The sequence below is a fragment of the Drosophila montana genome, unplaced genomic scaffold (genome assembly GCF_035044405.1).
Source record: "Drosophila montana isolate Dmon_TW-CO22-7 unplaced genomic scaffold, ASM3504440v1 contig_2592_1, whole genome shotgun sequence".
Taxonomy (NCBI): Eukaryota; Metazoa; Arthropoda; class Insecta; order Diptera; family Drosophilidae; genus Drosophila; species Drosophila montana.
The window spans coordinates 256,907-280,545 of NW_026997456.1; the positions used below are offsets into that span (position 1 = coordinate 256,907).

The 23,639-nt window shown below is 40.0% G+C and overlaps 3 protein-coding genes across 13 annotated transcripts in view; all 3 read right to left on the bottom strand.

The window, feature by feature from the left end:
• Spn (Spinophilin) overlaps positions 1–23,639 on the bottom strand; it is a 48,886-nt gene that overhangs the window by 11,549 nt on the left and 13,698 nt on the right. For all 11 annotated transcript variants that reach the window (XM_064683397.1, XM_064683394.1, XM_064683392.1 and 8 more), the window contains exons 3-4: positions 15,444–16,882; positions 4,462–5,527 (exon numbers count right to left, since the gene is read on the bottom strand). In XM_064683397.1, coding sequence (XP_064539467.1) covers positions 4,462–5,527; positions 15,444–16,875 — 2,498 coding nt within the window. In that variant the 5' untranslated portion in view covers positions 16,876–16,882. The remainder of the gene's footprint in view (positions 1–4,461; positions 5,528–15,443; positions 16,883–23,639) is intronic.
• Positions 5,674–6,975, bottom strand: LOC135429167 (uncharacterized). Its single transcript, XM_064683417.1, has one exon. The coding sequence runs from the start codon at positions 6,818–6,820 to the stop codon at positions 5,747–5,749; it is 1,074 nt and encodes a 357-aa protein (XP_064539487.1). The 5' UTR covers positions 6,821–6,975; the 3' UTR covers positions 5,674–5,746.
• Positions 7,045–9,004, bottom strand: Ir68b (Ionotropic receptor 68b). Its single transcript, XM_064683401.1, has one exon. The coding sequence runs from the start codon at positions 9,002–9,004 to the stop codon at positions 7,115–7,117; it is 1,890 nt and encodes a 629-aa protein (XP_064539471.1). The 3' UTR covers positions 7,045–7,114.

The window sequence follows — 23,639 nt, forward strand, 5'->3', positions numbered from 1 at the left end:
CACTTTTGTTTAACTTACACTTTTAACTCTCTATTTTATTTATGTTGTGTATCTTTTTGTCAAGAGTACTCTTGACTGAATATTTACGGTCGATTTATTTGTCTTTTTCTCTGCAACACCAATGGGAAATGTTAATTAGCTTCTGCTGAATTTGTTTCTATGAACCGAAACAATGCGTTTTGCAATTGCCAGTGTCCAGCTGCGTGTATGGTATATTTGAAATTATAATTAGAATGCCAAATCAACCTTGCCTAGCCTCACAAATTCGTTCATTTCGGAGCTTTAAATCCCGACGAACAGCCAATGAAATGCAATTAAACAATAAAGGAACAACTGCTCCCCATTAAAGAGGATATTCTCGATTGAAGCATCCGACAGTAATTCTACAATTTTAAAGCTAGGAAGATGCACTTCAAATAGAAATAAACACGACTGATTGTGATTTATGTGTAATATAGGTCACACTTTTTTCCCTCTTCTGTAATCTTCCCCAAATAGCGCATATGCGTCGTCTGGAGATCGTAATGAAAATAATATATAACGCATACGACAAGGGTAACAGTAGAAAGTTTCATTTGGGTAGTAAAATAAAACACGAACCTGACAGTTCTAGCGAACAGCGAATCAAAAATTGTTGGAATAAACTTTAAGAACAAAGCATAATCAATAATGAAACATCTAAGCAGCTAAAACACTCTTGACGTATTGTTGTACAATAACTATATTAACTATTGTATATTTTCGGACTTCTTTAAAGTGCCTGACATAGTTAATATGCCCAATAGCAAGCGAAAAGCCAAAAGCATTTTGATTAATATTCCGATGTTCAGAGCGAGAAAGTCAAATGCAATAAGCCGCAGTTAACTTTGGGTGAATTCTAATGGTTGTATTGTCGGTGCATTTCTTGTTGTTGAATTTTATTTGTTGCCCGCAGAACAGAGTGCGGCATTGCTTATTAGGAAAAGCCACAAGAGAGAAGTCCTTACATAAGGACACACCTTAAAGTTAAACAAACAAGGTTTGTGCGTATGTGTGTCTGGCTATATATACTCTGGTAAAACAAGGTCAACGCTTGTTGTTTTGTCATACGATTTTAATTAATTTTAAAGAACAACAGCACTAAGGGAACGAACGTAGCTTCGTACCATAAAAGAGCAGTAAAAATAGCGGGAAACCAACACAAGTCCTTCAACCTCGCTCTCTCTCTCGCTCACACTGAATACACTCACTCAATCTCACAATCTGTCGCTGGCAAGTTGGGTTCTCTATTTTGAGTGCCCCACAGTATGACGTCATGAATGAGACTCGCAGTCATTGTGGTAAATATAATTAAATTCTTTTTTTTTTTGCCAATTCAAGGGACAGGGTGTACGCCGGTTTAGCTGCTTTTATTGATAAAATATATTTTAATGTATATAAATATATTTAAATGAGTTGTCTTTGTATTTGCCAAAGCCGTTTTGTGGCCCTATTTTGAGTTCGGACGACTCAATAAAGTGAGTCAAGGTGAATGCTGACGCTGTTTGAATGAAAGTCAAATCCTCTGTAAGTGCCACAATTTATGGCAGCAACAGGAGTCATTTGACAAGAAAGTTATAAATGCCACGACACTCGAAGAAGCAATGGCAAAGAGATAGCAGAAGAGATTGCATGAGTACAGAGGAAGTTGGTAACAGCTCTAACAAACTACATATACATATGATCACAAAGGAGAGACAATCCATAAAAAGAATCGTTTATATATATGCGTATTGGCTGTGATTTACTGATGCTGCTCTAGAGTACAATTTAAAGGTCGGATTTGCTTTCTGTTGGCTTTTACAAACTTTTACCACTGTACACTTTTATATTCGGGAAAGCAGATAAATAAATTGCAAAATTTGAAGTGCTTAGCTAAATAACACATTCAAGTGCATCTATTCTCATCAAGTTGCAGGCAATATATGTGGCTTCAGCTTATAAACAAATAAACAGAGAGTAAAATTTAAACAAAGGGCAAGCGGAAGCGAATCTACTTTTGGGGAACTATTTGTCTTAAGTCAATGCCTCTTTCTACTTTAATAAACGAATTAATGCAATTTCACTTCTATTATTATTATTATATTCTATTATATTATATTATAATGGCACACAAAAAATACTTTCTGATATATGCTTCAGACTAAGGCGAATATTTGGAAAATAGAGATCTTACTTCGGCTGATAATAATTATAAAAAAAAGCTGAACCTTTTTTGATTTTGTAAGTGCAATTGCTGAAGTGAAATGCAGCTAAAGTTTAAGTGTCCCATTACGTTCAGAAGTTGTCCAAAATTGGCCAGCAAAAAGGCCTCAAAGTGAGAATGGGAACCCGCAACAACTTCGTCAAGGACAAACGCATATTGCATATTGCCCAACACAATGTATAACTCTCTTTTCTGTTCACTGAACAAATGGCTCAATGATAAATGATAAATCTGTGGGCTTCACGCTAAGGGCAGTTGTGGGGTGACTTTTGGCCAAGGACACTATCAACACATGGTCGAAGCTGAAAACTAAAGACGACGTCATCAAGACAACGATTTATGATATTTCGGGCCAGTTATGAATTCCATGTTAAGAGTTAAAGTTCATGGCACTGTTGCCAGAGTGATTTTGTATAAATGTAACTCTCTAATTGCAGTATGAAATCATTCATGATTTTAGAAAAAGCGAGAGAGACAGCTTCTGGTTTGGAGCTTCCTCCGCTATTCGAATACAATCGACATCGATTTGTGCCACCTAAAAAACAAGTCTTATTCCTATTTGTACCCTGCAATATGCATTTAAATCGAATCAGCTTTAAAAGAGTTAATGCCAAAAGTAACTTGACTCAAATACATCTATGCATATCTATGGATAGAATTGCCGGAGACCCGCGAAATTGTGCAAAAATTTACAAATATTTCCCATCACATTGTGCACTTAAACTAGGAAATATAATTTAAAAGTTTTTTTCTATGGGGCTTATTCTCACATTAATTGTGCCTTGTTTGCGATTTTAACAGACCGCTGGCATATTGCAAAACGCAGCGAATGCGTTTCAATTAAACTTGATTTCGAAGCGATTAAGATTCACTTTGTTATTTTAATTTTTTTTCTATTTTACGCCGTTGTTTCGTGGTTTTTTTCATTTTCGTTCATGCACAATATGTTAATTCAAACGACGCTGACACACGAAAATGCCGATTGCCACAGAAATTTAAAAAAAAACTGAAGGACCGCAACAGCAGCAATGCGACAGCCGAACGGATGGCTTTCTGGCGGCCATGTGATTGTTTTCTGGGAAATGCAACAACAGGGTCTGTGTATTTGCTGCACGCTGCACGAGCCATAGCTATACAGAGAGAGAGAGAGAGAGAGAGAGGGTAAAGAGAAACTCAACTCATTCAACAGCCAACACAGAGTTAACTGAACTCAACTCGCTCTCTGCTTCTCTCACGGTGTGTGCTCTTGAGTTGGATTTGTTGAGACAATTTTCATATTCATTGAAAATGGGTAACAAGGGTATATTGTTGTGCTAGGGCAGATGGAACCAGCTTAGTTGAATATTTGTAACGTACGTAACTCTAGGAAATTTATTCATACAAAAATAAATACTAGCAACATTTTTAGGTACAAATTTACAAATATATATAATTGGTTATTTGCGTGATATAAGGCAAAGGAAAAATAGGTATAAAAACTGTTCCTTTCAGTTTAACACTTTAAGCAGTAGCAGCAGGTGAAAGGGCAGCAGATAGTCTAGATATGGGGGTCAGATATGCCACACCTGGGAGCTCTGTATGAGTGAGACTTATAACTATTCCGAAATATGGATAGTTCAAACATTTACTGCGAACCAAACAGGCAAAGTGCACTTTGTAAACGACGTCATTAAACATATTGGTACATGGCCAGGACTTTTCCAAGGTTACAATTCAAGCACAAGACTCTAGAGAGTGTACGGAAGGTGGCAGAACTGAAACTAGAACTCTGTGTAAGGGTGACTGAATGAACGACTAACGATACAAAAAAGCTTCAAATTACAAGTTTGATGAGGTTGGAGGTGTGACCATCATTATAAATGCTTTAAATGGACTCAGGCGGACAAACAAAGCCCGACTTGGGAGGCAAAGATAAATGTTTACACTAGGTTGTGAGTGTATAAAACAGGAAGAAGGATTACATAAAGAAAATAACACAAAACGAAGAGGATATACAAAAGAAGCCTCGACTAACTGCTTGAACTCTGGCTGCGAGCTATCTAAAAATGCCTAAGACCAACTTAAGCAACAGGAACTCTCTATATATATATATTTAAGGAGTACAAGTGCTCCTTACTAAAGCAAGTTTAAATAAAACGATTATTTATGATATCCATTCCACATGCTTCACTATAACTACTAACTGAAACATTTATAAGGAGCAGCATGCATTTGGAGAATGTCGCAGAGGATCTCACCTTGAACTCAACAATCGCTCGGCCTCGGCGGCTGTCATGGCATCCGGTAAGCTGTCATCGCGTGGCATGGCCGCGGCGGAAGCAGCAGCAGGAGCAGAAGCAGAAGTTACATGCACCTTGCTCATCTCATCGATAACATCCGTGTTTAAATGTTGTAATATGTCCTCCTCATCCTCGCCAGCGCTAGTGTCCGCATACTCCAGATCTTGAAGCTCAAGTGCAGGCGCACGCCGTTCAGGCAAAACAGGCGCCACCTCTTTCATCACCTCGACATATTCCACAGCCAATTGCTCGTCCTCTTCTTCCTCCTCCTCCTCCTCCAGGTTGAGTTCCGCCTCATGAGGATCTATGGACGCAATGGGCGCAATACCCTTGATTAGCCCGGCACGAGCTGGCGACATTGGGGGAGTGGATTTAGTGCTGCATGTTTCGCTCCCTCCGCCATTCTGTTCACTTTGCTGTCCATTGTTGCGGCGCCTTATAGGCGAAACCACGCCCACGGGCGGCGAATTGAAGGCGCCACGATATAGCGGCGATCCATCGAGACTTGATGTGGGAGACTGCAGCAGAACACGTGAGGATGTCCCAATCTGTGGCTCTTGCTGCTCTGGCACAATTATCGCATACACTGTGCTCGACTCGTGGGAGAAGCCGTTGGCGCCGTGAAACTTACGCTGCATGTCGCTCACCTTGGCCGTAACATAGAGATCCGCTTCGCTGCTGTAGACATCGCGTGACTCGCTGCCATCGGGATTGAGGCGATAGCCGACATCCACATAGTTGAGACTGTTGTTGAGCTGCTCCGGCGGAGTGGCATCACATGCTGGTGACTGTAGCTTGATCTTCCGCTCGGACGCTGTCTCACTCGCACTCAGCACAGGACCCTCGTCCTGGCTGGCCGTCGAAATGATGCTAGGCGGTCGCTGACCCAGTCCGGCCGCAGGCATATTTACCGTGATGCTGCTCCGCTTGTGGGGCACACGCTGCGGGGAGTTGTTGATGGAGTTGGAGCTTGAATATTGATGTTCCTGCTGCTGGATTGATGTTTCGTCCACAGATTTTTGACCTGTAATGCAAAGGAATTAATACGCTGTTATTGAAATATTTCAATTTTTTAACTATTCAATTTATAACTATTATTTCTCAATATAAAAACAAATTCTGTCAATAAAACAAGTTCATAAAGTGAATTAAAACATTAAAAGTAACAACTTTAAACTTCATGACCAAGTTTATTTTTGTCTGTTACAAAACATACAAAATAGAACAATTGGGTTATAGCTTTTCAGTCAGACAACAATTTGACCAAATCGTTTTGCATATTCAGAAGCATAAAGATACGCTCTTTTTCCGGACCCGCAGCCACATTGACCTTAAATTCGGGATCCGTGTGCCTATGGCGTGCATAAAAATCACGATAGCGCCTCAGTTCCAATTCGAGGTACTCATCTGTGTTCTGGTTCTCCTGGCCGCGTAGTTCACTTTTGATCGTTTCCAACAGATAGTTCATATCCTTGCGTGCCTGCTCATCGATCGGGCGACGGTGACGCATGTTGTACCCAAAGGTGCCAGAACCGTGCTGACTTTTGTTCTCACGTGACGATGATACACTTGAGGTGCTGCTGGAATATAAATCCTTTGCCTCAGCAAAATACCTAGGCACTAGTTTGGGCCTCGATTTGCAGGTGATCTTGTGTGCGGGGGGTCGAAGTGTGCACCTGCGCTTGTTGCTGCCACCAGCAGAGCGAGACATTCCATGGGATTCATTAGCTTTGCAGCAACTTCCTGCTGCTCTTTCCGGTTGCTGCTGCTGCTGCATCATGGTGGCCATGGCCTGCCAGGCGCTGGTGTTCATCATTGACGTGGACGTGCAACATGGCAAAGATTCGCTCTTTTCCATAAAGTCCACCATAATTAGTTCATTCGGCGGTATTTGCATAAATATGCCGCGTAGACGCTTTTGATTAAAACAAACGCTGAGGTGACTCATGTAAACCTGGCGTAAGCGCAGCTCGTTCAATGTCTCGCACTTCCAGGTGCTTAGTTTCCTGTACCAATGCATGGCCAGCTGGTAATCGGAGGACTTTGGACAAAATATCTCCTCAGGCTTGGGAGTGACAGCCAGAATCAACCGGAAGTCTGTGTTCAGCAACTCTTCGACAGTTTCAAACGAATCATCATCGCTATATTGAAGACAAAAGCGATTCTGAGATTGCAGCCTTGTGTTTCGCCTAAGACTCGTCTGGCTGTTTCTCTCATCATTGGGCGACCTGGACTGATTGCCTCGACGAACGTTCGCCTTGATCCTTTCATCGCTATGAGATGTCTGCAATTGCGTTGAACTGTAGCCTGTGGCCATTTTGAGAAGACCAAGCTACAACTACAACCAAACCAATTGATATGAGAAGTTTGTTAAGGAATGAAATCCCTTTAGTTGTGTACACAGCGGGTTTCAATTTTGTTGTTTAATTTCGGGCAAAGTTTCCAAATTTCTGTCAATTCTCTTTCTATTTAAATGATAATAAATGCAAAGGGTTTTCAAAAGGGAAATAATATAACACACTTCTTAATACACTTAGTAATACATATATCAATGTAATGCTAGCAGCTAAATTATTTTTAATGATTTAATTGTTATGATTCGAAGTTACAATTAACTAAGGTGCAAGCGGTGCCAGTGGAAATAGCCCTGCTCCAGTAGAAAGCCAACTATGCTCACAATAATGCCAATGGTCCACAAATAAAATGCGCCCTGTAGAATGTCCAAAGTGAGAACGACTCGTTTTTGGCGCCACTCTTCGGGATCTGCAGCATCCTCATCTGCTTCTAGTTCGGTCTGCTCGCCAAGATCCTCAAAAAACTCATCGGATTGAGAGGTACGACTCCGGTGCACATCATCCATGCGCAACCAGTACTCGAAAAAACCGTGCTCATATAAATTACTTAATATTTGCTGAAACTTGTATAGAAATGGTGAGCCCAGCGGCAGGACATAGGTGCTCGGCATAGATCTCAGATATTGCTTGACAATGTGGTAGGCGGGACGTTCCGCCTCTGCATTGAAGGTGAGTGCAAGGAATTCTTTAGCTTTATCAGCACGCATAATAAAGACATCTTTTTTATAACGACGGCTGATTAACAGCTCAAAGAACTGTTCACTCTCCTGAAGAGGATGCACTCGGTGATTGGCTGTAAGCAGACGATAATGTCGCTCCGAAAGTGATAAGTTGACAGCCTCAAACATGGTATCTATTCCGTGTACACGCAGACCAACTGGTGAGAACTCATCGAGCATATCTATCTCTGGCTGATAGCTTGGCCGGACAAAGCTGCTCTCCAGCTTGGCAAAGTATAAAGAAGTCAACACATAGCTGAATAGAATCCATCCAATGAGAAATGCGCGTAGCGAGCTAATTGGCGAGAAACGATCGACGGGTTGGCCCAAATGCGTCTTGAAGAGCATTTCAAAAACATCGTACCAGTGGGAACTTGCATCTCCGACAATGCGACATAGCACCAACTGTAACAGGACGAAAAGCACAAAGGCAATCAAGAAATTGGCCAGTAGCAGGTGCCAAACGGAATTCCGAAAAGCGGTCACAAAGATACGATATTCCGGCTGCAGTCCTGCCGCCGGAACCACTAAGCAGAGAATGGTTCGAGTGTATGGATATAGCGATTCTAGGAACGGCATCATGCATTCCAAAACAAAGCGTATATTGAGTGCAATATGCGTTTCGCCATTTACCAAGTCCTGCACGACGCCCGTGAAACTGCCATTGTCCAGGCAACGTCCATAGGCTTCACCATCTCGCGGCACCACATAGCGAGCTGTGGCATTTAGTTTTTTGGCCAAAAGTCGCGCAACGGACCCATCAATAGCTTCAAAGCCTGCGCTCTCCACAGGCGTAAGCGGCTGGGCCCGCAGCGGATGAGTGAACATAGAAAACCGGAGCTCATGGCCATGCAAATTCCTCAACTTGTCAATGTAGTAGTTGACATCACTGGATACCTTTTTCAGTTGCAGTCCTTCGTCACCAAAAGGCTGGAAATCGTAAATATTCTCCGGTTGGGTTATTGCCAAAGCGAAGAGCAATTGCTTTCGCCAACATTCCTCAAACAGTTGCCTTAGCTGTTGCTCACTAGCTTCTGGCCACACGAACAGATATTTATGGAAATGTCGCCGCGTCTGTTGAGGATTCAGCATGTCCAAGATTCGGCGCACCAAAGGCTGTCCAGCGTCACCGGCGGGTATGTGAAAAATACTCATGCTACTTGTCTGACGAATTGGCTCGATCTCGTGAGCTTCTATGCTGCGCATACAGCTGGGCAACTGCGAAGCCACACAACGATACAGCTTCTGTTCCAAAGTCTGGTAAGTAACCGAATTAGCTGCGGGGCAGCTAAAACAGCGATATATGTAGGTGGTTTGAGCGGATTCCGTTGTGGCGATCCGGCAGCTAATATCTGACAGATCCAAAGTAGTTGTAGTTGTGGTTGTGCTGTTAGACAATCCGACCAGAATACCAAGTAGAGCCCACATTTTGCCAATGCTGACTGACTAACTTCATTTGAGCAGGCTAACAACGGATCTGCTTTGAACACCTAGCTTAACGTCAAATAAACATGCGTGTTGTTTTAATTAAAAACACGAAAGAACGTTTATATTCAGGATGTCAACTATTAGATACCCTTATAGACAAATGTTCTATAGTATGAAAAAAGTCGTGACTTAGCAAAGAAATTATATATAAATATTATATATTATATCTTTATAGAAAACTGTTTGCCCTGACTGACTGATTGGTGATCAACACACAGCCTAATCCGTTAGAGCTAAAAACTGAAAATTGCACTGTAGTCACCTTATGTGATGAAGGTGCATGTTAAGATGGGGCTCGAAAAATGCCACTCGCATGTGTGGAAAATAAATACATACATACATAGATACACACATACATACTTACATACATACATAAATACATACGAACATAAATACATACATACATACATCCATACATCCATACATACATAAATACATTCATACATACATACATAAATACATATCATACATACATACATACATACATACATACATACATACTTACATACTTACATACATACTTACATACATACATACATACATACATACATACATACATACATACATACATACATACATACATACATACATACATAAAAAAAATACGAAGCATGAACAACTGCAGAGCCTAATTGAATTCTTGAGAATCGAGGAGGAGAGCACTTGGCAGAAATTCGTTTTATTTAAATTTGCTGCACAGCGTCAAATAAGCTTGGTCTGCGTTTGGTTTTTGGAAAGCAAACATGCATGCATAAATAGTATATACATGAATGCATACATACATACATGCATGAATACACTAACAAACACACACACATATATATATATATATATATAATACTTATATCCCTTCGTAGAAAATACTTTGATTATAAATTTTTTTTATGCTTATTAATTTTTTCTATTTCAACTATATGATAAAGTAGTCCGATGTTAATTAGTATTTCTCAAATTCTGCGAAATACTAAAACTTTACCTGATAATAATTAAATACAAGTATATATCTTTAAATGAGTCTGGGTTGCCTCCTTTGATGACTTACACCTTTTTTGATAAGATTATAATACCCTTTTTAAGGGTATAACAATAATGAATTCATAAAAGCCGACGGAAATAAACAAAATAAAAATTATTTAACATCCCTAATGAGCTAGGTCAACAATATGCAAACGGTCCCAAGAGATGCAAACAGCACTAACTAAGCTATTAATTTAGTTACACCGAATAGCTATAGTTAGCTGAAAATTTAACTGACAAAGATAAAAGTAGTTTGAATACATTTTTAGTATTTTACATATACAGGTTATAGGTTTATTATTTCTTTACTAACCTCGACAGACTTTGAACAAGTTGCGCAGGCTGAGACACATTTTCTTTTGCACTTATTTCAAGTTGATGCACGACGCGATTAAAGGTCTGTTACAATTTGATTGCACATTTTTTGTAGCCCTACAACAATGGAATATTTACGAGATTCGGTAATGAAATCAAAATATGTTTTTATTTGCACGTTTTAAAACTATGCCCGTGAAAATATCCCTTGCGTATACTTAACGCCAATTAGACAAGCAAGAATTCCTAATGTCACAAGGGAAAGCAGGTCGAGTGCGTGCCAATAAAAAACGTAATGAGGTCGAATTTGAATGCACATCGCTTTGAGGGTAACACCAATACGACAGAGTAAATTCGTTTCTGTTCAAGAAAATAAACTTGATACAAGGTCAATGTTGAAAATCTAAACAAAAAATAACATTTCTGTTGTGCTCTTTTCTTTTTTGGTTTGTTGTACAACAATCCTAACAAAACATTGATTAACGATTAAGAATCATTAAAATAATATTGGGCCTTGCCAAAAATAATTTGTATTAAACACAACCATCGAAATCGTTTAAAAATTATTTAACTGACTAGAAAAATTCAAGACCACAGACAGATAGACAGATAGAATGGGTTAATATTGAGAGATAACGAGTTCAGCCATTAAACAATCGTGAACAAATCCCTCCCGTTGACCGAATATATTTTGTTTTTTCAGTCGTCAGACAAATTTAGAATGAGTTTCTAAAATTGTATGCATAGAAAATTGTCTTCATTGTTTCGGTTGTATGTTGTTATTTTTGTGCTTGTTGCTATGTTGCAATATACAAAAGTACAGAGAAAAATAAGTTTCTCTCCGTACTTGTCGAAGCCTTTGTTTAACAAAATGCTGATGGCAAATTATGCCCCACTAAGCTCTAAGTAAACAATATTTCGGTAGTCTAGGTATATGTATTTTTGGACGATCACCACCATGGAAACTAAGTTATAGCGATCCGATTCGACGGACCTCGTCGCCCTCCAGGTATAACTTAAAATCGAATTTAAGTTGAAATCTTATTACGGCTATAATGATTTAGATGCAAATCAAGCTGCAGACGAACGAAAGCTTCTTTTTTGGATTTAGAAAACTTAATGACATAAAAAAATATGTTTTGTAATAATGTTTATATTCAATCACGCCTTGACAACATGCGCATGATTAAGATAATGTTTGCGATTAATCGTATTTGTCATGGTACTGGCAACGATTCGAAAACGCGCAAAGCTTTCACTCCATTTATCAAAGTTCCGTAGAATCTAAAAAAATTCCAGTGTTTTTGATATTTTGTTTGTTTGGCCTTAGTTAAATATATAATGTGAGTTGAGGCAATTAAAACTTGCACGTAGCGTCGAATAATGTTGCCCGAATTAAACAAAATAATTATTGACGCTTTATCAATGGAGACGCTACGGAAACGCGACATTAACTAAAAGATCAAGCGCAAAATTTTGTAAGATTGAAAGAATTTTTGATCGGCTACAGCTGCTAAAAAGAGCGCAAGATTCGTATTCTCTCTATCACGCAGTCTCTGTCTCTGTCTCTCCCTCTCCCTGTCTCTGTCTCTCTCCTGCTCATTTTCGCGCTCTTCGTTCGCACTTTTTGGCAAATTGCCCATTGCTGGTGGCCTGTCAGACAAATAGCACAGCTAGCACCAAGTTCCGTTTCACAGGGTGACCCATGTGGGGGAAACTTATCCCTTACACATTTCTCTAGCGAATTAGACTCTGAGGCCGAAAGGTTGTCACTTGTCAAACTGCCAGATTGCACAAGCAGCGTCTGTTGGAAAAGGCCAGAAATGTTCTTAGAATCTACTATCTGTATTATGTTTCTAGAACTAATACAAGATTACACTTATTTAGAATATTTGTAATTGTTTATTAATTTAGTTGGTAAAATTACCGTGATTGATATTATAATTCTAAACGTCATCGAAGCCATGACAAAGCTAAAAAGAACTACATTCCCATACAGAATTGACCAAAGCCAACATTTTACGGAAAATTTTGTGCAAGAACAAAATTAGCGACACGGTAGCTACGGCAGCGGGAAATAATAAAAGTGGCTGTCACAAACCCACGCACTGGGAGGGCATTGAACTCAAGGGGTATACAATAAATAATACAAAAGCACATGCGTAAGGAACATGCAGGAATACTATAATATACCTAGTATTAAGTTCTGCAGTAGTAATAATAGATGTGTTCTTGAATAACTTCTCAATTAAGACTTGATCGAATCGAGTGCGCGACAAATAATAATACCCTCTGCGAGGCCATTGAAAGCACCAGCTGCTGCCATCTAGCGGCAAACGGCGAAAGCTCTCAACTGGTTGCTGCGCCAACTAAGCGCCTACCCCACACGAAAGCTTTAGCACAGATGGCGCTAAAAGCTCGGAAATCCCCAGATTCCGATTCCACTTAGCCACTTTCACAATCACTCTCAAAGTTAAAGCGTTCCAACTTCATCGCGTTCAGTTCGACCGTGTCTAGGATCCACATAGTTCCTCGCGTTTTCCACGCGGGATGCGACTTGACCGATTTATGGGGGTAGAAAATGTCGACCTATGTCTAAATAGGATATTTGAGGGTACCATTTTTACGTGAATTCAATAAAAGTGTTTCAACGATAACCTTCCCAGTTTTATGTACAGAGATGTCGATTATTTGCCTGTTTGATTATATGAGTGTCTATATACAAAGCATAAAGTGGAGCAGTACATAGAAACATTTTGGCAGACACAATATACCTTCGAATATATGTACTACATGTGGAGGGCTGGCGCTGGTCTTAGTGTTCTAGAGATCGGCACACTTATGCCCGCCTTAGGCTCTGTGCTACTCATTCTGGCGCTCAAGTAGTGCTGTCCATTTTATTTATAAACTCGTGTGACTGCCTAGACCCATTCATAGTGTTCCAGACCTTCCCATAACCGTCCCCTGTGTCTAGTAGTATTCTCCCATTCATGTGGGCTTCTTTTAATGTCCCCCACTTTTGCTTATTTATAATTGAAGTGATTTTGGATGTGTTATTATAATATGTCGTTGCCAAAATATAAGCAAAAATTATTAAAACAACCTGTACGCAGTTACAAACGGACTATACTTAGACTTTTGAACCTAAAAATGGAGTTAGAAATTGATTTATTTTAGTTATCACAACACTAAAATAAACATCATGTGCGTATGGTATTTGCGAACCTACACATACCAAGCTATTGATGTATTTCAATTAATTTCATACATTTCGAAAACGAAAATCACAACTTGATTCAAATATTTCAAGATTAAGACAGGGTAGGTTTGCCCTCCGTCAATTCAAGTGATAATGACTCTGGCTTTGCATTCAAAATGTGGCATTGTCTTAACAGCAACAACGTGATCGATAATCAAGGTAAGGCCACGCCCACAGCAGAGCACAGAGCACTAAAGAATTATGAATTAATAAGTAACAGGCTTGGCCTGGCAGTCCATTTGATTTCTCCTCACCGCTCGCCCGCCCGCTCCTGCCTCACTCATTCCTCGAGGCAGCTCGCGCAAGTCGGAGTCCAGCAGAAAATATCAGGCGGAAGCGCAGCGTGCAAGTTTCAATTTTGTAATCAGCAGCAGTAGAAAAAACGAAGCAGAAGGCACAAAAAGGAGGCAAGAAGAGCAACGCATCTCTGAATTCTTAATCTGGCATTAATACAATTTTATGTATAGAGCCTCAACGGAGGAGCGACGGGAGGACGGTGAGGCGAGACGTTAGAGCAGATTGCTGGCCAAGAGAATCCCAACAAAATCCGCAACGTCGCCGTCTTCGTCGCTTGGAGATGGTCGACAACAGATTGCTGTGAAGACTCTGGCAACGAGAGGAGGAGGAGGATGGACGGACAGACACAAAGCTTGGAATGCTGTTGTTGCTACTTGCGCCATGGGGGCTGCATTTGATATGCCTGGTGTATTTGACCCATATTGGAATGTGCGCCTCTCTGAGAGCCAAGCAAAACAAACTGCAGCAACTTGAACAGGGCGGAGGAGAGGTGAGGAGGAGGGGGGCATTTGAAGTCACGAATTGTGTGCAGTTTAAAAAAAAGAAATGCTATAATAAACGATGGAATGGGCATAGAAGGGCAGCAAAACAGCGAGCAATGTGCGCAGAACCTAACGTCGACCTGCTTCGAACTCTGTGTCTCGTATATGCCTAGGGGTTTACAACACACACACACGCACACTCACACACCCACACACATCCAAAACATGTCAGCTAAGGTGCTTGAACCCAGGGACACAAAGTGCGCTAGTTGTACATAGTTAAAAGTTGGAGAACACAGTGTATTCTGGCGTACATTCATTTTAGGAATTATTTCACTGAATCAACTAACTACCACATAAAGAAAACTGCTCAAGACGTCTCGACTACCAAATACCCTGTTATTTTATAATGATTTAGAGTGAAAGAGCAAAAACAAGAAGCTCTTTGACATTTTTTAGCATTCCATCAGAAAACAATTAAAAATCTGTAGATATATGGTAAGAATATATAGTGAAAGGGAAATGCTGTTAATCTGTATATATAATCTATATAGAGCATAAACATCTGGTGTACCTAGATCTTATAGTTTATCGACTGTTATCGATATTTTACAAATCAGACGAGATATCGCCAAAAAAAAAATGAAAAGCTCGTTTTGCGTATGGGATATTATATAATACATATAGACGGACATAGCCAAATCAAATCCGGTTGTCGTCCTAAAGAATAATACACATTATGGGGTCATGGGCACACGTCTCCATCTGCCTGTTACCTTCGTTTGAACAAAATCAATATACCTTTTTGCTCATTTGTGGGTACAGGGTATAAAAAGGAAGATAGCTAGTCAGAGGTGAAAAAATCAATAGAAAGAATAGAGACTGAGCCAGTAAAAATGGATTTATGAAATATCCATTATGAGGCTGGAAATGTCTGCCCTGGGATTTTACATGCTTTTATAATAATATACCGGCCTCTGAAGGTCCTTTAAAAAAAAGTTTAACTTACCCTCGTTTTCACTCCGTCGTCGTCGTCGTGGCACACTATTGTAGCTGTTGGGATAAGCCTCAGTATCAGACTTCTCTGTGGACTCATTCTCTTGTTTTTCATCCTCAGTATGCACGGGTGAGGATGGTCCCGATGATGCGCTGGCCACCGGCGAGCCAGATGTTGCTGAATTGGTGCTTCCACTAAGGCCATTGCTATTGCCTGTAAATGATGCTTCAGGGACAGCCGCATCGATAGAACCTCGCTTGGTTGCCTGCATCATGGTGGGCGAGGCGCAGGACGCGGGCGAGGAGCAAGTGGTAGGCGCTGCATCGTCGACAATATCGATGGACTTTTTGCGTGGCTTCTCAGGCGGCACAGGGGCAGTTATTTGCTGCTGCTGCTGCTGCTCCTGTTGCAACAGCGCTGAGCGTTGCATGGCCGCCGTGACGGCTGCGGATTTGGCTGGTGGTGGTGGTGGCGCCGTCGCCTCAGCGCATTTGGTTGGCGAACGCACGTGGTCCGTATTGAATTTCACGGGACTAAGATTCTTTGGCTTAATGGCTGGAATGGGCGGCAAGGGAGGCGATTTCACAGGACTGCCAATTTTGCCACTTCGCGGCTTTATCTCTGGTGGAATAGCCGTAGGGGGAGGAGGAATGGCCGCCGGGCTCGCCGTCACGGGTACAGGCGGCATCGTTTTTGGCGTCTTCTCGCCATCCATAATGAGGCCTGTGCCGGGCACGGTGCGTATGATATCACAACGATTGAGATCGCTATGAGTACGTGTTGTCTTTGTCTTGGTGAAGTGCGAAGTCCACTTCTTTTGCTTCTCAATAAGCTCGCGAGAATTGAATTTGCGCTCGGGTTTCTCCGGCTTGTCGCCGCCACCGGCAAAAAGCGCACTGACCGAACCGCTCGATGGAGGCGGCGATGCTGCAACTTGGTTCAACTCTTCCAGCTTCAGCCGTGATAAATTGTGCTGTGGATATTTGGCAGCTGCCGTTGGATCCACGATAAATTTGGTATTGTTGAGACGATCGCCGTTGTTACTCTGAGTGAGGGATGCGCCGGACGGGAAGGGCATACGCCGCTTCGGCGGAGACTGCGAGCGATCCGAGGAGCGCGATGAGGAGCGATCGGAGCCTTCGTACAGGTTATCCTCACGTGAACCGCTGCGCATTAGACGTGCGCTCACATTCGATACATTGGACTCGACTCCCAGTTTTTCAAAGAGTGCTCGTGCGTTGTTAAATCTAGCCGAATGGGATTCGGTGCGCACTGGAGGATGAGCTGCAGCTGCGGCGGCGGCGGCTGCTGCGTGAGCTGCGGCCACGGCGCTAAGCTGCTCGACCGGCTGAATTTCAATGGGTTTCCGCTGGAAGATGTTGGCAATTTGAGAGACTTTCCCAACGGGAGCGGGAGCGGGCGCATGCTGCATGGGCTTCTCCATATCGGGTCTAAAAAAAACAAAAAATAAAGGTAGCAAAAGAATAGCAGAAAATTAGATAACGCTAGAAATTATTCAGTATATCGTTTTGGACTATGACTAATTGTCGTCTGATAGCACGGAGTATCGCGCCTCAAATGAAAAAATCGTCTTTTTACCCGTGCCATTTTTGTCATCTGCTTTGACTTTCGCAACGCTTTTCACTTTCTGCTACGACTTATTTGCTTTCAGAATAAAATAATGCTATATCTATTGTTGTTTGTGATCAAATGCAGTTTCTATTGATGGGTCAGCAGCTCTCAAAGAAAGTCCGGCAACGTTTAACAGCAAAATAAGCCCACCAATTCGAAGACTTTTAAGGAAGGCGTTGCCAGCTGTAAGGGTGGAAATAATTTAGCTACTGAGAGATATGAATGGAAAGAAAGAGAGAATGAGACAAGGTGAGAGAGAGAGAGAGAGGCTATTTGCTGTTTTTTAGTGCTTCCACTGATATCTGATAGGGCCCATGCGAGTTTTGGAGTGCGCTACAGCGATTGCCAATGTGAAAAAGCTTTCAAATAGTAAAAATTCCCGGTTGAGAGGGTGCATAGATTTAGATTATCGAGCAATTTTGAAGAATTCAAATATACCAAAAGACATCATCAGTATTTTTAAGGGGTTGGGGGAAGTCGCAAGTAAAAATTTACGACTGTTTTCCAATATAAGAGATAAGATAAATTCTTCTAACCGAAGTTACACGAGCTTATTACTATATATAAAATAGTTAGCATTCAAGAAATTGGCTCTTCGAATTGTGGGTAGAAGCAGAAATGTCGGTTGTGTGTGAGTTGTGTATTTTGTTTATGACAAAATTATCGCAAAGACAATAGACTGCGTACTCACAACTATACAAAAACAACAATAAATAACATGAAAGTAAACAAATGACACAGATAACACCCCACACACAGAACTATGCACTTTATAGAGAGACACAAAAATTAAAATTGGGCATGCGACAGATTCGACTGTGTGCGTATAACAATTTACAATGCAAAGCGAACAAAGAAAAATATAAATATAGACCAAAACAAGTTTTGATTTACAAATCAGACGGCGGCACAAGCACAACGGTTATCTAATCTCAACAAAAGTTATAAAGACTTGCGACCATGAATAAGATAAACTTATCAGAGCTGTGATAAAAATAATCTCTGATCTGGCATACTAACTATTGTCGAGCACTGCAGAAGCGGAGCGTACCAGATAATCGGAGTGCGATAAGCCAAGCGATAAACGTGCTGCGGTAGATGCATTTCAAATATCACGTATACACCGTAAATGGCCAAAGCGAAATTCTGCAATTTGGTTGGTCTGTGTCTACCAAATATTCAAAGATCGAATCTACATATTCGGTAGCTGGTATTGAGTTAATGACAAGTTTTATTTCAATTCCCTTGCTCATGGCAAATGATACTCTTTCCTTAAGCTGTACATGTTATGCCCTCTAATTGGGTAGTTTTTAATTACGAGCAAATTTTACGCCAAAAATAATTATATGATTTAAAGGTATATTCAATATCAGGGGTAGACTGGAAAATTAAAAAATAGAAGCAGAACACCAGGATCCCAGGTGAACGGAAGAAAAATCATAAAAGTTTTTCAAAAGAATTAATTATGTCTTGATATATTGAATATTGTGGGCACCAGACAGGAGCCAAACTCAAGAATAAAATGGGTCTTTGTTATGTATGAATCGGAAAAGTGGGCAGTGGCAGACAATCGGCATGTCAATATCGACAAACGCACAGCGAGTAGTACGAGAGAAGAATAGGAACCAGGTATTTTAAAATCCCACGCAGCAAAATAAATATATCCCGATTAAAAGGAAAAAAACCGAAAATTAAATTATACTACCGTCGACAAAATTAATATATTTTGATTAAACAGAAAAAAGGAGGAAACAAAAAAACAAAATTATACCGTCGACAAAATTAAATATAAAACGGAAACAAAAAATCAAATTAAACTAGGGTCGACAAAATTTTGACTAAACGGAAAAACCAAAAAATTAAATTATACTAGGACCAAAAACAAAACAAAATAATATATTTTGATCAAACGGCAAAAAGTAAGGACAAACGGCCCACCAGTATTGGGTGTTTACATGTTAATTGTCGACAAGGAATTGTTAAATTGCGCTCGTTATATGCGTTACAAACAGACGGCATCCAAGGATACACGGCACAAGGAAAGGAAAGGAAAGCGCGCACACGTCCTTCCCGATGTGTCTGGGTCAGCAACCACGTCAATAATAATAACAACAATAACAAAGTCGTGTGATATAATTGTGTCGACGCTTCACCTAGGAAAAAAAAATATAATGTGAACAATGAACAATAGCTCCCAGGCCGCTGATTGTTAGATTGGCGATAGATTGAAGCTGCAGGTAAATGTTTATCATAGCGATTGACTGCAATTAGTGAGGTAGCGAAAAGTCGAATTTAGTTAAGTACTGCCGCATGTAAAACAGTAAAGTTGAGTCAAATTCATTTAGAACCAAGAAAGGTATCGAAATGGCTTTTGACCAAGTATAAAGTTAAACATGTAAATTTATTTTAATTACCTCTTGTTTTTTGTGAATAAAGATAAGAATAAGAAATTGTCATGAAATTCGACGCAAATATACATATGTGTTCAGATTTGAATGCCAGATTATTCTAGAGGAAACACCATGAATAACCTCGCAAAAATCGGATGAGATTTGACCGAGTTATGGGAATGGGAAGTTTGGACCCATGTCTATATACGAATCTTGGGGTAAGATTTTGACATGAAATTCGACTAAAATATATGTGTTCAGATTTGAATGCCAGATTATTTTAGAGGGAAAACCATGAATAAACAGCCAAACCCCGCAAAAATCGGATGAGATTTGACCGAGTTATGGGAATGGGAAGTTTGGACCCATGTCTATATACGAATCTTGGGGTAAGATTTTGACATGAAATTCGACTAAAAAATATGTGTTCAGATTTGAATGCCAGATTATTCTAGAGGGAAAACCACGAATAAAAAACCAAACCTCGCAAAAGTCGGATGAGATTTGACCGAGTTATAGGCATGGGAAGTTTGGACCCATGTCTATATACGAATCTTGGGGTAATATGTTGACATGAAATTCGACCAAAAATTTTGTTGTCAGATTTGAATGCAAGATTATTCTAGAGGGAAAACCATTTATAAAAAGCCAAGCCTCGTAAAAATCGGGTGAGATTTGACCGAGTTATGGGAATGGGAAGTTTGGACCCATGTCTATATACGAATTTTGGGGTAAGATTTTGACATGAAATTCGACTAAAAAATATGTGTTCATATTTGAATGCCAGATTATTCTAGAGGGAAAAACATGAATAAAAAGCCAAACCTCGCAAAAATCGGATGAGATTTGACCGAGTTATAGGCATGGGAAGTTTGGACCCATGTCTATATACGAATCTTGGGGTAAGATTTTGACATGAAATTCGACTAATATATATGTGTTCAGATTTGAATGCCAGATTATTTTAGAGGGAAAACCATGAATAAACAGCCAAACCCCGCAAAAATCGGATGAGATTTGACCGAGTTATAGGAATGGGAGTTTTAGACCCATGTCTATATACGAATCTTGGGGTAAGATTATGACATGAAATTCGACTAAAAAATAGGTATTCAGATTTAAATGCCAGATTATTCTAGAGGGAAGGCCATGAATAAAGGGCCAAACCTCGTAAAAATCGGATGAGATTTGACCGAGTTATAGGCATGGGAAGTTTGGACCCATGTCTATATACGAATCTTGGGGTAAGATTTTAACATGAAATTCGACTAAAAAATATGTGTTCGGATTTGAATGCCAGATTATTCTAGAGGGAAAACCATGAATAAAAAGCCATACCTCGTACAAATCGGATGAGATTTGACCGAGTTATGGGAATGGGAAGTTTAGACCCATGTCTATATACGAATCTTGGGGTAAGATTTTGACATGAAATTCGACTAAAAAATAGATGTTCAGATTTGAATGCCAGATTATTCTAGAGGGAAAAAAATCTCGCAAAAGTCGGATGAGATTTGACCGAGTTATGGGAATGGGAAGTTTGGACCCATGTCTATATACGAATCTTGGGGTAAGATTTTAACATGAAATTCGACTAAGAAATAGATGTTCAGATTTGAATGCCAGATTATTCTAGAGGGAAAACCATGAATAAAAAGCCAAACCTCGCAAAAATCGGATGAGATTTGACCGAGTTATAGGCATGGGAAGTTTGGACCCATGTCTATATACGAATCTTGGGGTAAGATTTTGACATGAAATTCGACTAAAAAATAGTGTTCAGATTTGAATGCCAGATTATTCTAGAGGGAAAACCACGAATAAAAAGCCAAACCTCGCAAAAATCGGATGAGATTTGACCGAGTTATAGGCATGGGAAGTTTGGACCCATGTCTATATACGAATCTTGGGGTAAGATTTTGACATGAAATTCGACTAAAAAATAGTGTTCAGATTTGAATGCCAGATTATTCTAGAGGGAAAACATGAATAAAAAGCCAAACCTCGTCTAATACGAATCGGGATGAGATTTGAACAGATTCAAACCATGAATAAAAAGCCATACCTCGTAAAATCGGATGAGATTTGACCGAGTTATGGGAATGGGAAGTTTGGACCCATGTCTATATACGAATCTTGGGGTAAGATTTTGACATGAAATTCGACTAAAAAATAGTGTTCAGATTTGAATGCCAGATTATTCTAGAGGGAAAACCATGAATAAAAAGCCAAACCTCGCAAAAATCGGATGAGATTTGACCGAGTTATGGGCATGGGAAGTTTGGACCCATGTCTATATACGAATCTTGGGGTAAGATTTTGACATGAAATTCGACTAAAAAATATGTGTTCAGATTTGAATGCCAGATTATTCTAGAGGGAAAACCACGAATAAAAAGCCAAACCTCGCAAAAATCGGATGAGATTTGACCGAGTTATAGGCATGGGAAGTTTGGACCCATGTCTATATACGAATCTTGGGGTAAGATTTTGACATGAAATTCGACTAAAAAATATGTGTTCAGATTTGAATGCCAGATTATTCTAGAGGGAAAACCACGAATAAAAAGCCAAACCTCGCAAAAATCGGATGAGATTTGACCGAGTTATGGCATGGGAAGTTTGGACCCATGTCTATATACGAATCTGGGGTCAGATTCCATGTTTAGAGGGGAAAAACCATGAATAAAAAGCCAAATCTCGCAAAAATCGGATGAGATTTGACCGAGTTATGGGAATGGGAAGTTTGGACCCATGTCTATATACGAATCTTGGGGTAAGATTTTGACATGAAATTCGACTAAAAAATAGATGTTCAGATTTGAATGCCAGATTATTCTAGAGGGAAAACCATGAATAAAAAGCCAAACCTCGCAAAAATCGGATGAGATTTGACCGAGTTATGGGAATGGGAAGTTTGGACCCATGTCTATATACGAATCTTGGGGTAAGATTTTGACATGAAATTCGACTAAAAATAGTGTTCAGATTTGAATGCCAGATTATTCTAGAGGGAAAACCATGAATAAAAAGCCAACCTCGTAAAAATCGGATGAGATTTGACCGAGTTATGGGAATGGGAAGTTTGGACCCATGTCTATATACGAATCTTGGGGTAAGATTTTGACATGAAATTCGACTAAAAAATATGTGTTCAGATTTGAATGCCAGATTATTCTAGAGGGAAAACCATGAATAAAAAGCCAAACCTCGCAAAAATCGGATGAGATTTGACCGAGTTATGGGAATGGGAAGTTTGGACCCATGTCTATATACGAATCTTGGGTAAGATTTTGACATGAAATTCGACTACAAAATATGTGTTCAGATTTGAATGCCAGATTATTCTAGAGGGAAAACCATGAATAAAAAGCCAAACCTCGCAAAAATCGGATGAGATTTGACCGAGTTATAGGCATGGGAAGTTTGGACCCATGTCTATATACGAATCTTGGGTAAGATTTTGACATGAAATTCGACTACAAAATATGTGTTCAGATTTGAATGCCAGATTATTCTAGAGGGAAAACCATGAATAAAAAGCCAAACCTCGCAAAAATCGGATGAGATTTGACCGAGTTATAGGCATGGGAAGTTTGGACCCATGTCTATACACGAACCTTGGGGTAAGATTTTAACATGAAATTCGACTAAGAAATAGATGTTCAGATTTGAATGCCAGATTATTCTAGAGGGAAAACCATGAATAAAAAGCCATACCTCGTAAAATCGGATGAGATTTGACCGAGTTATGGCATGGGAAGTTTGACCCATGTCTATATACGAATCTTGGGTAAGATTTTGACATGAAATTCGACTAAAAATAGTGTTCGATTTGAATGCCAGATTATTCTAGAGGGAAAACCATGAATAAGCCCACAATCGTCGTAAAAATCGGATGAGATTTGACCGAGTTATGGGAATGGGAAGTTTGGACCCATGTCTATATACGAATCTTGGGGTAAGATTTTGACATGAAATTCGACTAAAAAATATGTGTTCAGATTTGAATGCCAGATTTTTCTAGAGGGAAAACCATGAATAAAAAGCCATACCTCGTACAAATCGGATGAGATTTGACCGAGTTATAGGCATGGGAAGTTTGGACCCATGTCCATATACGAATCTTGGGGTAAGATTTTGACATGAAATTCGACTAAAAAATAGGATGTTCAGATTTGAATGC